This window comes from Channa argus, chromosome 11, assembly GCF_033026475.1.
Source record: "Channa argus isolate prfri chromosome 11, Channa argus male v1.0, whole genome shotgun sequence".
Taxonomy (NCBI): Eukaryota; Metazoa; Chordata; class Actinopteri; order Anabantiformes; family Channidae; genus Channa; species Channa argus.
The window spans coordinates 20,420,418-20,435,008 of record NC_090207.1 but is presented as its reverse complement, the minus strand read 5'-3'; the positions used below and the strand labels follow the sequence as shown (position 1 = coordinate 20,435,008).

General features: G+C 39.0%; 1 protein-coding gene across 15 annotated transcripts in view; it reads left to right on the top strand.

The window, feature by feature from the left end:
• rimbp2b (RIMS binding protein 2b) overlaps positions 1-14,591 on the top strand; it is a 73,060-nt gene that overhangs the window by 40,372 nt on the left and 18,097 nt on the right. For 11 of the 15 annotated variants that reach the window (XR_010915567.1, XM_067521485.1, XM_067521477.1 and 8 more), the window contains exons 3-12: positions 1,067-1,156; positions 4,129-4,251; positions 5,620-5,724; positions 7,513-7,563; positions 8,032-8,052; positions 9,988-10,192; positions 11,024-11,172; positions 11,637-11,716; positions 12,389-12,498; positions 12,579-13,445. Coding sequence is in view for 14 of the 15 variants with exons in the window: in XM_067521477.1 (XP_067377578.1) it covers positions 1,067-1,156; positions 4,129-4,251; positions 5,620-5,724; positions 7,513-7,563; positions 8,032-8,052; positions 9,988-10,192; positions 11,024-11,172; positions 11,637-11,716; positions 12,389-12,498; positions 12,579-13,445 (1,801 nt within the window). In the remaining variant the exon portion in view is untranslated. Of the gene's footprint in view, positions 1-1,066; positions 1,157-4,128; positions 4,252-4,485; positions 4,610-5,619; positions 5,725-7,512; positions 7,564-8,031; positions 8,053-9,987; positions 10,193-11,023; positions 11,173-11,636; positions 11,717-12,388; positions 12,499-12,578; positions 13,446-14,591 lie in introns of those variants that run through there. The other 4 variants (XM_067521490.1, XM_067521491.1, XM_067521482.1 and 1 more) reach the window with 3 other exon arrangements.

The following is a 14,591-nucleotide window of genomic DNA, read 5'->3' as shown; positions in this document are numbered from 1 at the left end:
TAGTGAACAACAATTAATATTTGACATAAAAATACACCTAAGTTAACAGCAACCAATAAGCAGATATTTTTACAGCAGACATTTTACTTGACATAGTAGGAAAAGCACAGATGGCTTTGTTCTATTCAAGAGTCCCTGTAAGCCATGACAGTGTGACAGTGAGCCAAAGCTGCACAATACTGAAGCAGCCAAATTAAATGAGATTAAATTAAATTATTCATATTTTTATGTACACCTGTGATCTTTATCTATAGACATTTACTTTAGCTGATTTTATAATGTTTTGTGAACATCATTGCAGCAAAGAAATTGCTTTGCACTTTGTAGTCTGTTAACATGTGCATCCCTACATGCACAGTTTTTTTTTTAAATATATTTACACTTTAATCCATTTGCCCTCTGAAACATCCTCCATAAATAAAACATAAGGGAGGTGGAGCAGGTACACCACCACCAGCCATTAGGAAGCACAGTATTTCCTGGAAATGTAACATGCATGAGCCAGTTTCTTAGCTCCCAACAAGAACAACACTTGGCCTAGATGATGCTGTCGCTGCAGTGAATTGCATACTGTATCTCAGATAATGCTCCGGTTGACACTGAAAATTGCATCCACCACACAGCTCGTGACTGTTAAGTTAATTTAATTAAGTTTCCCTCCTATGCAATGATGGCTTTTTTTTTGCCCTCAGCTCTACACAGTTGGTAAGAAAGACTGGAAAAAATGTGTGTATGTTTGTGTACGGTCAGGAGAGCAGCAGAATGCATGCTTGATTTATACCCAGTCAAAGACAATTGAAGAAGAAATATTTCATGGTTTCTCATGAGATAATTTCACATATAAAAGACACTCATATAAAAACTAACATGAAGTTATTCAGCTGCAGTGGTTAAAATGGCAGCTTCTTTTAGTCATGCTTTCAAGAACATACTAGAGAACCTTGAGCGGGCTCCTCAGATGAATAATGCAGGGGCTATCACTAACACTCTGGGTTTGAGTGCTGTGCTGTGGTCCAACCATGGTGACTTCTTGGATTCTAAACACTGTTTTGTGTCTCTTGCCTAGGAGAATGAGCTTCAAGATTTCCTCCAGGAGAGTAATCACTTGAACCTTCGGTTGCTTAACAATAGCTACAAGGCATCAGAGTATGAAAAGGTAAGAAACACGAATCCTCTGCTTTTGACTTTTATGCATTGCTCCATTTACACAGATGAATGATATTAAACTGGTAGGTATCCTTTGACTACAACAAAAGCACATTTTAACCATGCTAGTGATTCCTCAGAGATCAAAGTCTCTCTGGTCTTATACTGACACTATCAGATTAGTGTCTTACCACAACCTAGCCTGACTTGCTTAGGATGCTGGATAGATGTAGCAGTTTCTTCCAATATCCATCCTGTCAAAGCAAGCAACAAGCCTTCAATTCTATTAAAACTCACTCACCCCTTTTAGTCCCAACCTCAGGACCTGAAAGGCCTTCAGACCTGATAACACAAAGTAGATCAACAAAGAGCACCAAGCCCTCCTCTATGGATAGGAAAGATAGTAGGTAGATGCTGTTGGTGTTAAGGAAGAACAGGGGGCTGGTTACTGGTGTCTTATCATTACATGGGCGGCTCTTGGAGCAGCTATCCTGCACTGTTATCACATATGAGATCAGAACTGTGCAGACCAGTGCAGATATTATCCCTCACTTACACCCCAGTTTCCTGATTTCTGCCTCCACTGAGTAAACTAGGAGGGGCTACAAATGGCACCTCCCGCAACTCATAATAGACTATTGACCTTCTTCTGCTGAATCCAATATACTTCACTTCTATGTGTTTAAACGAGGTCTGACGGTTACTCCTGTCCACGTGGATAGTTTTTACTCGGTGGAGGTGGGCTGTTCAGAGACAGCCTCAGTAGTTTGTTTGTGTTTTGCTTTGCTGGCGTTTGTTTAACGTCCTCCTTGAGGAATCATTAGTCATTCATGGCTGCTTTGAGGATGGGGCTTTTCCACATTACCAGTCTTCTCACTGCCGATTAGGGGCTTTTTAAAAGCGGGTTGAAGAATACTGCCTCTTACAAACAGCAATTCTCCGAGATACAGATTATGAAGAATATGTGGAATTGAAAATCCTCACGTTTCAGATTATAGACAGTATAGACCTCAGTGGCGTTAAATTAAACTGCATTATTATAGCATTTAAATGCTTTTATCACTAACACCAGACAGCTCTATTCTGGCCTTTATGAAGTCTTGCCTCCTTTAAAAACTTGAAATACTTATGTCATTATTTATACTATGGTACTTAGAATAGTAGAGGTGTTTAATTCAATTCTGGACAAACTGGACTTGGAAACTTTTTGGTATTGGATTTTACACAATTGTGTATTTCTTACAAAAAAGAAACAAACAGCAACAGCTATTTATTGGACCACTGCTGCAATACAGCTGTACAGCTAAAATGTAACAAGTACTTTTTTTAATTTCCAACTTTAACATTCTCTCCTGTATTTTTAGTTTCTTAGTGTCAGTTGAGGACAATTTATGCTGGTGTTATTTAATGAATGAAAGCTTCACATGCTGTCCCAGACTTTTATTTTGTAGCCACTCTTTCCCCAGCTCTCCCCACAGTTTCCTGCCAGATCCTTGCCGTACCTCCTTCTTGCATGCCCAGATCCTGATTCTGCCTGATTATATTTTGTGGACTGAGGTTTGGTCTGTTTTCCCACCCGTCTCCTAATTATTTTTCTGTGTGCACGTTTTTTGGTTCGCAGGTATTCCTAGTTCCTAGTTCTTTAGGTACGTGTTCATATTTGTTTAGTTGTTAAGTCCTGCTCCAGATATTTCTTGCATACTCCTTTTGGTTCATAGTTTGTATTTACCCCTGGTTGCTTTCTGTAGTATGTATTTTGTTTCCTTATTTACCCTGCATATTAATTTTCAGTGTTTTTTATTTGGTTTTATATTTTCACATGAATTTTTTTAGATTCTTCAGTTCAAATAGTATTCCTACATTATTTTTTCAATTCTTGTAATCCTACACAACCACTATTTGATTTAGTAGCCCAGTCCTGAGTGATTTCCTTTGTTTTGTCCTCTGGTTCAGATTCTTAGTTTTTCCGAATCCTGATTCATGTTTGTTTCCTAGCTCCTGCGTTTGTTTGATGTTATAATTCTTTAGTTTTCCCTAGTCCAGGATTGTGGTTATTTTTGAGTTCACGTATGAATACTCCAAACCATAGTCTTTGACTTACCATTCGGGTTAATGTTAATCTCTTATTGTCTGAATTAGATTTTGTTAGTCTTATCTTGTCTTTTCTTTCCCCTGTGCTTATAAATAAAGTTTGTTTTCCTGCCACACTTCCCCTCGTCTCGTTGCACATCCTTAACACAAAACGTGACAACCATGCAGTGACTAGTCTTTTTATATTTTGCAATGATGCATTAAATGTGAATCCTTTTAAATAAGTTTTATTATTGCCAGGGTGGTCTAAATGGGTCTGGTGTTGTGGATTTAAAACCTCCCTTAAAGGTAGTTTTCTGTATTTTTGACCACTAGTAGCTGTGAATGGTTTTACACTGTTACTGATTGTCAGTAATCCACCAGAAAAGCAGCAATACAACAGGAAAATTCAGTGAAGACTGCAAGTTTCATGTATACGTACAGTGCTGGTTGCAAATAAAGCAGGATCGTGAGTGCTCCATGTAAAAGGAAATGCACTAAAAAGGTTTTCAGGCCTTGAGGATACACACAGTGTATTTTGATGAGAGAAACTTTTATTTATTTACTCGACGGGGTATCTTCACTTTATTTATTCAGCAAAAATCTGAGCAGGATACTCAAGTAGTTCCAGGGGGGAAAAAAAACAATATACCTTTTTATAAAAACTGGACGCTTGAAGAGCTTTGGCTCATTAGGAATAGAGAGTGGCCTGTCACATATTTGCAAGACAGGAACATCGAGCTATTCGTAAGAGCAGTAAAAATGATAAATAAACAAAATAAAAGTTTGGGAGATGAGAAAACCAAATCTAAAAAAACTATATAAAACTTTCAAAAACCTGGTTTGACCAAAGAAAATTCTCGTATGGTTGCACTCCCAGTCTCTTTACTTCTTGCTTGTTCTGTTGCACAGGTGAAGTCTGAGTATGCCAATCTCAAAGAGACCCTTGGTGCTGTGACGCAGGAGAGAGATTTAGCTGTGTGGGAGAGGAACCAGCTCCAAAGCAAACTGGAGAACCTAGAGCAGGTGCTCAAGGTAAGAAAGCCAGCTCCAAGGGCAGACACAGTCTGTTAGTACTGTGCATTTTTACTTTAGTTTTAGTTCTAGTAGTCGGTCTACCCTGGCATCCTAAGTCAGGTGTTCGTACAGAGTCTAAGCGTTTGCCAGTACCCCTTCTCTTCTCTGCTACACTACCTCCATCTCGTTATCTTCCGCTATACTATCTAATGTCCCTGACATGTCTGTTGCCTTCCAGTGTCGTGTTGGGAGGTCTGACCAGGAGCTGTGACAGAGTAGAAGCTTGGAGCAGTCTTCCCCACTTTACTTTCCTATACCACCCATTAATGTTGTCCTGCCTTCCCCCTGTCCCCTCTCCCCCTGCTAGATTTTTAAGGTATCACTGCTATGTCCATCTGTTAGGGAGTAGACCTATTCAGTCCCATTCTGAATGCTTTTCGTCCACCTCCGTGGCTGTGCTTTTCTCTCCCTTTATCTGTGGGCTGCTCACCAGACTCGAATGTTCACATGGCTACAAGATCACAGCACTGTGGAATGTGATTTTTGCATGAGGCAGGAAAAACAGTTTGGCTTAATGATGATGGGAGGCGACGAAGACGAGGGAGAGACTGGGTCACCCTTTATGATGATGTCACCTACATACAGTTTGATGACATTACCTATCTTAGATAATTGTTACTGGCATGAAAAGGTCATCTGCTTCTTTCACCCTACAGTGTTACAAATATTTACATACAGTGGGAGCAGCGATGTGATTGGATGACACGAGCATATTGTGTTATGAGGAGCCTAACATTCAGTCCCTTGTACTGTATGGCTTCTTTTGTTGTTATGGATGACCACAGACAAGTGAGCACGTAATGGAGTTTGCCCACCCTTTTCATGTAACACAAAACCCCGTATTGATCATGCAAAGACAACATTGCTGAGGACAGCTTTTCAAACAGTCTCGGTAACCAGGGGGCCAACAGGTATTTTGTTACCTAAAGGGGGCAGCAAACCTGACTATGGATTGAGGCTAGTTTTTTGTTCACAGCAAACCATTTCTAGCCCTCATCCATAAGCACCTTTGTGCAAAATTTGATCTGATCTCTACTGTGGATCATTTGACATAAACATGTCATCACATGCTGTGGCATACTTTATGTCTTTCTTGTTTCTAAGGGTTTAAAGTTCAGTACACTGTTACCAGCCTCTTTATGTGTGATGTGTGTGTGTTCACATGTAACACCTGTGTTGTCTCTGAGTGTGAAGTAGAAGACTGGAGATGCACTTTGTGTTGACTCTGTGCAACTGGATTTTAGTTCCACTAACAGCAGCCCTCTCTATGCTCCCCTCCACAATCCTCCTTCCTCGGTTCTCCACCCCTGCACCCCCTGTGGATAGCATATGCGCGAGGCTGCGGAGCGGAGGCAGCAGCTAGAGTTGGAGCATGAGCAGGCCTTGGCTGTACTCAATGCAAAGCAGCAGGAGATTGAGCTTCTTCAGAAGGTAAGGGAACTTGGGTTTTATAACACTCAGAGCACCAGAGGGCCGGGCTTTCTTATTTGTCCAGCCTGTGCCCATGTCATGGGTCATGGGTCATGGGTCATGTCTTGAGTACAGGAACAATACAAACAGTCTAACAAAGGTGAAAGAAAGACTGTCTTATATAGAGCAAAACAAAGAATAACGGTTTTCATTGGCTATAGCTCAACATTTTCACCACTGGCTCAACTAAAACTCTACCCCCATCATTCAGCTGTCTGTCACACTCCAAACCCTGAGTGCTCAACATTTCAGCAGCACTCCTCCTGTTTGTTTCAAGTGAGCAAATCAAACGCTCAAAACCCAAAGTAGATAAGACACTTTTTAAAGGCTTGTTTAAACAGAAATGCTGGAGCAGGCCATTCGATGGTTAGGTCTCCTCTGCTGTGCACTGAGGCTGACTGTAATGCCAAAGCAAGCCCAGCAATAGCTGAGATTGCTGATAGTGTGAGCATGATAGGAATTGTCACCAAATGGCTAGAAACTGTGTGTGTGTGTGTGTGTACCCCAAGTGTTGCTGTTGCTGCAGTGTTGCTCTAACATCACAGTCAGCCTTTCACAGGCAGAGTTCTCAGCTTTTTTTTCTCTCATTAACAGAAGCTCATTACTGCCCTATCTTCCTTCAGACATTGGCTGCTCTCTCCATTCCTCTAAATTAATTGCCTGCAAAGTAGGTTTAAAAAATTTGTGAAGTCCACAGATGTTCTTATGTTCATATGGAACACTTAATTTTCTCAACAGATGTTTCCATTTCCCACAAGAAAAATGACACTCATTAGGCAAAATTTCTATACAATTTAGTGCTGTCAGTGCAAACCCAAGCACTACTCCTCTACAATTTATTTGCTTCCTTTATTTATTATTGATGCATCACCATTTTAAAATTCTTTACATTTCTGTTTGTTTGTGCTGATCCTATTTATAATCCATGTATTTAGATATAGCTTAAACACCTTGGCAACATATTCATTGTTTGAATGACCATCTAAAGCTGTAGGTAATCAGTATATGAAGAGAAGTAATTGCCAGGCTCAGGCCTGCATTGCAGTATTTTTTAGAATCAAACAAAATGGGTTTCAGTCTGAGTATGAAATATGTGGGATTATAATAACAGGACAATGTACATAAATCAAGGTTCTCAAAGTCAGGTTGTGAGAAATTGGGAAACTACAGTAAGGTTTATTTTTGGGCGCTAAACAAATAAGACATAACTGTAATGTGTTAACTGGTGAACTTTAGAGGTGGATGTGGCCCCCTGGCTGGTAGTTTGACATAGCAGGTTTGCATGCTCACAGGCATGTGGTCTCCACAGGTAAGAATAGTAAACTGGCAAATGGCTACTGAACAAATGCTTCCTTGATAATAATTTTGTTGCATGTACATAACTGTTTTATGTCACCTAACTCGCTGTTTTAACAAATACGTATGATATAAAAACATAGAAGATAACAAATGAAAATGGGATAAGAAAAGCAACATCTTAAACTGGTTGTGTTCAAGTAATAAACACAACACGTTTCATTGTTGGTAAATGCAAAATATGAGTAAAATAAATTGCACATACGTGTCATTGTAGCTTTGTGTGCTGCGGACCCAGATGGTGGCTTTTCAACCATTTTCAGCCTAAACATCAATGAATAAAAAGGAGATTTTTTCTTTGGTTTAAAAAGGCCATTGGCTGATGATTTAAACTGAAACTAAGCTACAATATAAATGGAAGTGAACTGAAACACTGCACCCTGTGTTTCCCAGGCTCAGGTTGAGGCTAAAAAGGAGCATGAAGGTGCTGTCCATCTGTTAGAGGTGAGCGTCTGTTTTTTCATGTGGTTGCTGCTGGAAGATAAGGGACTAGTCAGTCCTGGGGCAAACCAGTGTAAAACTTGAGTCACTGCCTGCTCTTCTTGACCTTGCTGCCCGAATCTTTGTGTTCTTTACTTTAAATGTTTAAATTCAAAAGGAAACCTAGGCTGCATATTTCCATATACTTTTAAATTGACTTGGACATATTTTTCTCAAACTTTTTTCTATATTTTTCTCAAACGAACCTTTTCTCAACACCTCATCAACTACAAAATTATATAGATTAATATTATAGCTAATATGTGTAATTTTTGCCTTATAATGTTAACTTGAACAAATGTATGAGTACCAAAGTATCTCGTAATTTAAGGAGTGTTGTGTTTTCAATATGTGTATGAGTGATTACATGTGTAATCATGGTTTATTTCTTTCCAACATCTCGTCACTGTATGGATGTATGTTCTTATACAGAACCACTTGGACAGCATGCAGGTATTTCAGAATTGCTTTTATTTGTTTACCTAAAACGTTTTTAATACTTACCCATTGTAGTCTATTTAGTATGAAGTCCAGACATGTTTTCTTTAGCCCGGGAGGTATGGTAAATTACACTGCAAAATCAATTATTATTCATGAAATCTAATGTAAAACATAATAAATATACAAGTAGCAGTAAAAAGGTTTTCAGAACAATTTTAGAGCAGTTTTTCTGAGATTTATCATCAATGTTTAACACACAAAAAAAAAAAACTCACAGATTTTTGACCAACTCAAAGATGACTGATGGTCTTTCTGACTTGATCATAAAGAAAAATGCAGCTGCGCTCAACAATTGATGAGAATATTCTACTTGTAAAGAAAAAAAACAGATGAGATTAAAGATAAATATCTAGGGCCTTGCTGACAGACCTCAATTCAGCAAAATCAATCAGACTGAAGCATTGTGGATTTTACTAAACAGATTTTAATAGTGTGTGCAAAGAAGTTGAAAAAAGCAGTCCAATACATATATTACCATTGGTTTAATTAAAACAGCTCTACGGTATTGTATTAGCTTAGTACATGGCAACTAAAATCTTCATCAATTGGAGATATGTTAAAATGATAGAATGATATGTGTAAGTCTATATTTTGATGCATAGAGCAGATACTAGCTTTTAAAACTGTGTTGCTATCAAAGGACCATATTGAAAAAAAGTGATGAATATTATCATGTTTTCTTGTAGCATGGCATGTATGTTATACAACATGTTTTTGCCATTATAATTCAGAACTGTGTGATTCTCTTAAAACTAATACTTCTTTATATTCTCATGTTATTTTACAAATGCAGGAATTTATTTTTGTTTATCTGCTAACAGCATGTAATATTTAGGAACAACCTGTGTGCACGTAACGGAGTCAGTGTTTTAACTGAAGTGCATAGATCACTTTATAGCAGCAGGTGTTGCTGAGTGTTGGGACAGTGCTTGAAAATTCTCTTGTAGCCTTAGTGTCCACCAGTATTTGTGGTCCAGACTGAGAAGTGATTGCTGATGCATTGCATCACTTAACTTGAGTAACCTCGGGTTCCTATGATGCTGCCCATTATAATAAGTTCCTTAGTTGTGTGATTGTTTCACATTCTTAATGTATATGGTTATTTAATATATTTTTCATTCTAACGAAATCCTATAAAAACAATACTTAGTAATTTCCCTATCCTGCCTGTGAATCTAATCTGCCTTTACTTAGTTGATGTTATGCTTTTCAGTGCTAAGTGAATTCTAAGTCATTGTCAATTAAGATTTAAATCTTTATAATGTATAATGAGAAAGCCTATGTTTTAATTCTCTAAAAAGTTAAAGTAATTCCCCAGAACTGCTGGGCAATTTAGTTGAAAGTGTAGAGTTATAAGGTCTGACCTAAAATATTGCAAATTGTATATAGTTGTATAGAAAAAGCACATAGATGGATTTTTATTATGTTTTGGAAAACAGAGCTCTGGGAATAAGCCCCAACAGGGTTTAGTTAGACAAATAACATTTAGTTAGTAGGATTAATTATTGTTTGTTTTAGTTTTTTCAAGGGATTATTTGCAAATCAGAAGAAAAAATATAGGAAATGTGTTTTACTGCAATTCGGGTATGAATACAGTCACTAGTAGCTGAAAGTTTGTCATTCTGTAATGACCTATAGTTACCCTCATTTTATCTTTGTGGGTACACAGTAGACATATGAATACTTCATGTACATACAGAATGTGTGTACTGTAGTATTTATGTCTAGAGAATGCAGTTCTTTGGTTTCCTTATTTTCTTTTGTTGCTTCTCTCTTTTTCCCATCCTGTGTGTCTCTTCTGTATCTGGCTGCCTGCCTTTGTTTCCTTTTTTAATTCTTTCTGTCTCTCACCCTGTCTTGATGACTCTCTTCCCTGACTGTTATCAGGCCAAAGTCCGTGAGCTGGAGGAAAAATGTCGGAGTCAGAGTGAGCAGTTCAACCTCCTGTCAAAAGAGCTGGAGAAATTCCGACTCCAGGCTGGGAAGTTTGATATATATAGCACTGAAGCATTAACTGTATGTGAATCTCCTGGGTCGCCCAACAAATCCCTGTCCCAGCTCCTTAATGGACTGGCTGCCCCCATAGGAAAAGGTAAGTGAGGGATCTTATTGATACTCATTTAAAAGTTGGTCTTATAGTTTATATGTTAATTTTCATGTAATTATTTTACAATGCGATAACAATATGGATACAGTATGTCCCCTGTGCTGTACAATATGTGGGGACCAAACTTTTAAGTGGCTGAGGTCTCGCTCACAACTGAAGTTGATAAGTAAGAGGCCACAACATCAGTTATGCTTGATGTGTAAATTCTGTCATGTGAGATAAACTGGCTGTAACTCTCCACTGTAAATTTTAGAATAAGTGCCACTTCCCTCACATAGACGAGAATAAAGAATAAGCTAAAATGAAAACTCTGAGGCTCGGCTTCCGACTTAAGCTGCAGTAAACACAGACTGTTAATGAAATAATCAATCAGAGAGAGAAATAGCTTCCAACTGGCAAAACTTGTTTTCTGTTTGTTTTGGACTTGTTTTTGTGAATACATAAATGCTTTGCCAGTTACAGAGCCATGTAGAGTATCTTTCAACATATGCAATGAAATAGTAATTAAAATTTCATGGCTACAAGCGACTGGAAACTGAAAAATATAGTGACATTTGATGTGTTGCAGAGGGTATTAGTTCTGTTTTATGAGGTACATCCCATCACATATAAAGCAGTGGAGGTTACTAAATCCTTGAATGTGCCTTGTTATTCTTTTTCCATTTTTTGTGTCTATTTCTTTCTTTTTCTCTGAAATGCACACAGATAGTAGCTAAACTAATGAACCTTATGTCGTTGTTTTTTTACCCATTTGATATTAGTTCTTAAATATTATGATGTGAGGATCTGACACGAGAAGTCCTGTTTGTTCCACAGGAAATGAGGTTCCAACCAGCAGATCTTTGATATCGGAGTTCATACGGCCGCTCCAGATCAGTGGAGACAAGCCTGAGCTCCTCTCTGTCAAGCCAACATTCCTCACTCGCAGTCGGGCCAGCAGCCCAGCACGGGCTTTCCTCTCTGAGGTATCTGATAGTCACATAGACAGTCACTATCTACTATGTGATCCTCTGATGACAGAAATTAACTTTTGTAAACCTAACTCGGTGTTTCCTGTATAACACTAAATAAACTTTACTTAGCATTGTAGGATCTGTCCTTCTCAGCCATTCCGTTATCCCCCCCGCCCAGTTTTAGTGATGCATGACCATTTGAATCTGATCAAAATATTTTAGAGAACAGAGGTGGAACGATTAAGTTAAAAGAAAAACTAATAGACACATTAGAATGCAAAGCAACTCGAACCATGTTTTTTTACACTTCTATGCTTTAGTTTCTGAACACCTATGCATTTTTTAAAATAAAAGTTAATTATCATGCCATATGGTGCAAAATCCTTTCAGGTTAGAAAGTATGCTGCCCCAGTTTTCTAATATAAGATGAATGAAGGAACAATTTCTGTGAAATATATTTGTGCCTTGTTCCTCAGATGGACAAAGAACTAAGCTCAACTAGAAGATCCAAACTGAGGTTCACGGGGAAGGTTCGTCTGTGCATTGCTCGGTACAGGTACGTGTTAAGACAGACAGATGATACCTTGTCACTCTTTGGAAATCTGGTTGCTGTTAACTCACAAAGTAAAACTTTAAATGAAAAATAAACATCCATTCACATACATAAGTACCTATTCTTATTAATACCATTTAAAATGAGACTTTTGGGCCAATTTTGGGTCTAAAGCTTGGTGTATCTTTGGTGTAAAGGTATGTGAGATACAGTAAATTGTCCACCTACAGTGCACACCACTGTACAGCAAACTGTGTTAGTCTCTCACTGTATCCAATTCCTGGACAAATTTTGTTGAGATTATTTGATTTCTCTCGAAGAGCTTTAGGCTTTGATCTTAAAGGATGATTCATTGCTTCTGCCTGTAAAGAAAATTATCTGTCAGCACAAAAAATAATTGCAATCCTCAGAGCACAACTATGTGAAACAGGCCCAGAGATTTCAGTTCAAACTGTATCCAGCTCATAAAAACACAGATAACTGTATTTTAAACCTACAATAATAAGCTCCTCTTTGCTATACTATTCTCAATGAGTTTTTGCCTTGACACAAAGTTACAGTAATTGACCTATAAAAAACTTGTAGTAGAGAATAATTACTATAGAAATATTTGTGTTACATTTTGTTAAATAAAACAAACTGACATTTGATTTGTTCATCTGTCATGCACTTTAGTTACAATCCTTATGATGGGCCTAATGAGCATCCCGAGGCAGAGCTCCCCCTGGTGGCAGGGAAATACCTTTATGTATATGGGACAATGGACGAGGACGGCTTTTACGAAGGTTTGGCATACTTTGTTAACATTTCTATTTTTTGTTCTTAACATCAACACATAAGCAACTATCTCCTTTTTGCTTCCCAGGAGAACTGCTGGATGGACAACGGGGACTTGTCCCATCAAATTTTGTGGATTTTGTCCAAGATGAGGACACACCCTCTGTCCAACACAGGGACACAGTGGCTAAAGAACCTGGCTACCTCAACCATAGTAGCCTGGGTCCTCAGAGACATGGGGTTGGCACTGGAACAGGCATAAGCAGCCTGCTGTCTGACAGTAAACTAGATTATCTTACCACCAGCAGCTTGGGCACGGACCTCCTGGGATCCTCCAGCAACGGGACAGGAACCTTGGACGTCAGTATTGATGAGGTTGGTGAAGACATTGTGCCTTATCCTCGCCGTATCAACTTGATTAAACAACTGGCCAAGAGTTTGATTATTGGCTGGGATCCTCCAGTGGTTCCACCAAGCTGGGGCACCATTAGTGGCTACAATGTCTTGGTGGATAAGGAGGTGCGCATGAGTGTCCCCTACGGGGGCAGGACAAAGTCTCTCATTGAAAAGCTCAATTTGGCCACCAGCACCTACCGAATCTCAGTGCAGACCATCACAGACCGGGGCCCATCGGATGAGCTCCGGTGTACTTTGCTAGTGGGAAAGGATGTGGTAGTGGCACCTTACTACCTTCGAGTGGACAGCATCACACAGGTCTCTGCTGAGCTCTCTTGGATGCCCAGCAACAGCAACTACAGTCATGCCATCTTCCTCAATGGTGCAGAGTACGACATGGTGAAGGCGGGGGGCTATAAATACAAGTTCTTCAACCTGAAGCCCATGACAGTTTACAAGGTAAAGGTTGTGGCACAGCCGCATCAGGTGCCTTGGCAGCTTCAGATGGATCAAAGGGAAAAGAGGGAAATCTCTGTGGAGTTCTGCACTCAGCCTGCAGGTCAGCCTCCAAAACACTACTCACATTATTTGCTCATTTAGCCATTCAGGGACATTTTTTTCTCTCTATGGCTTGTGGTTGTATTGCCATGGCAAGACTTACTGGGATCATTTCAGACAGGCATTGTTCAAGTGATAGCAATTGGCAGAGTGAGGTCCAGATATTCATTGTCCAGAGGATGGGGCCTAATGACTTTGGGAATCCCCAGACTCTTCCCTAACACCATTGTAAAGTTGACATTTGTCGCGTTTTTTTTTTTCGTTCTAATAACTTCGACAATCCCCTTACATTCTATCTAATTGTTGACCACGTCATTGGGTCAAAATGTTTATATTTCAATTCGTTAGTGTTCAACTGAAAACTAAGTGTAGCTGTACAATTTATAAAGTGTTCATTTCAAATGTTGCCAAGCTGTTTTATATTAAACTGAGATGGCACACAAAGTAAACATTTACCTTCTTAACATTAGCAGCTCTGAGCAGTGCCTTACCCAAATCTCACAAAGCAATCATTGTGACTAGTCTTATTTTTACAGTACTGTTGTAGTTGATATAATTAAAATAAACCTGAATTGGCTCATCTGTATCAAGTAGATGCTCATTTGCTTATTAACACTCACACATATTACACATCTTGCGGGAACAGAGCAACAAGGGATTAATCTGGAGGCATGTTTTTGACCATCTGGCAAATGTAAGTCTAACCCCAGATTGTTCCCCCCATGTATTACATTACATTCAGGTAACAGAGGTAACAGTCGATCTGTTTCTCTCAAAGATAATTACATTTTGAAAATGCCCAGAGCCTCCTTTAATCACGTGAATTAAAAACCTGATATTTTTTTCTCTTTTCCTAAGCGGTGACTCGATTCCTGTCAAGTCGATGGTCTGCCATCTTTGTTTTGATCCAGAAACAGGGTCGCTACTCTGGAAACAAGTGAAGAGGTCTTTTTTGTCCTCATTCAGTTAACGGAGTAATTTATCGTCCAGATGGTTAGGATTGTCTTTGGGGAATCTAGAGATGCCTTCAGAATATGTGGTTTTAGATTAGAGATGTTCAACCATCGCTTTTAATCACACTTTTGAGAAACCCGTGGTTTTCTCTGTAGCCAGAATGTGTCATACATGAGGCACACAAACTGGGGCT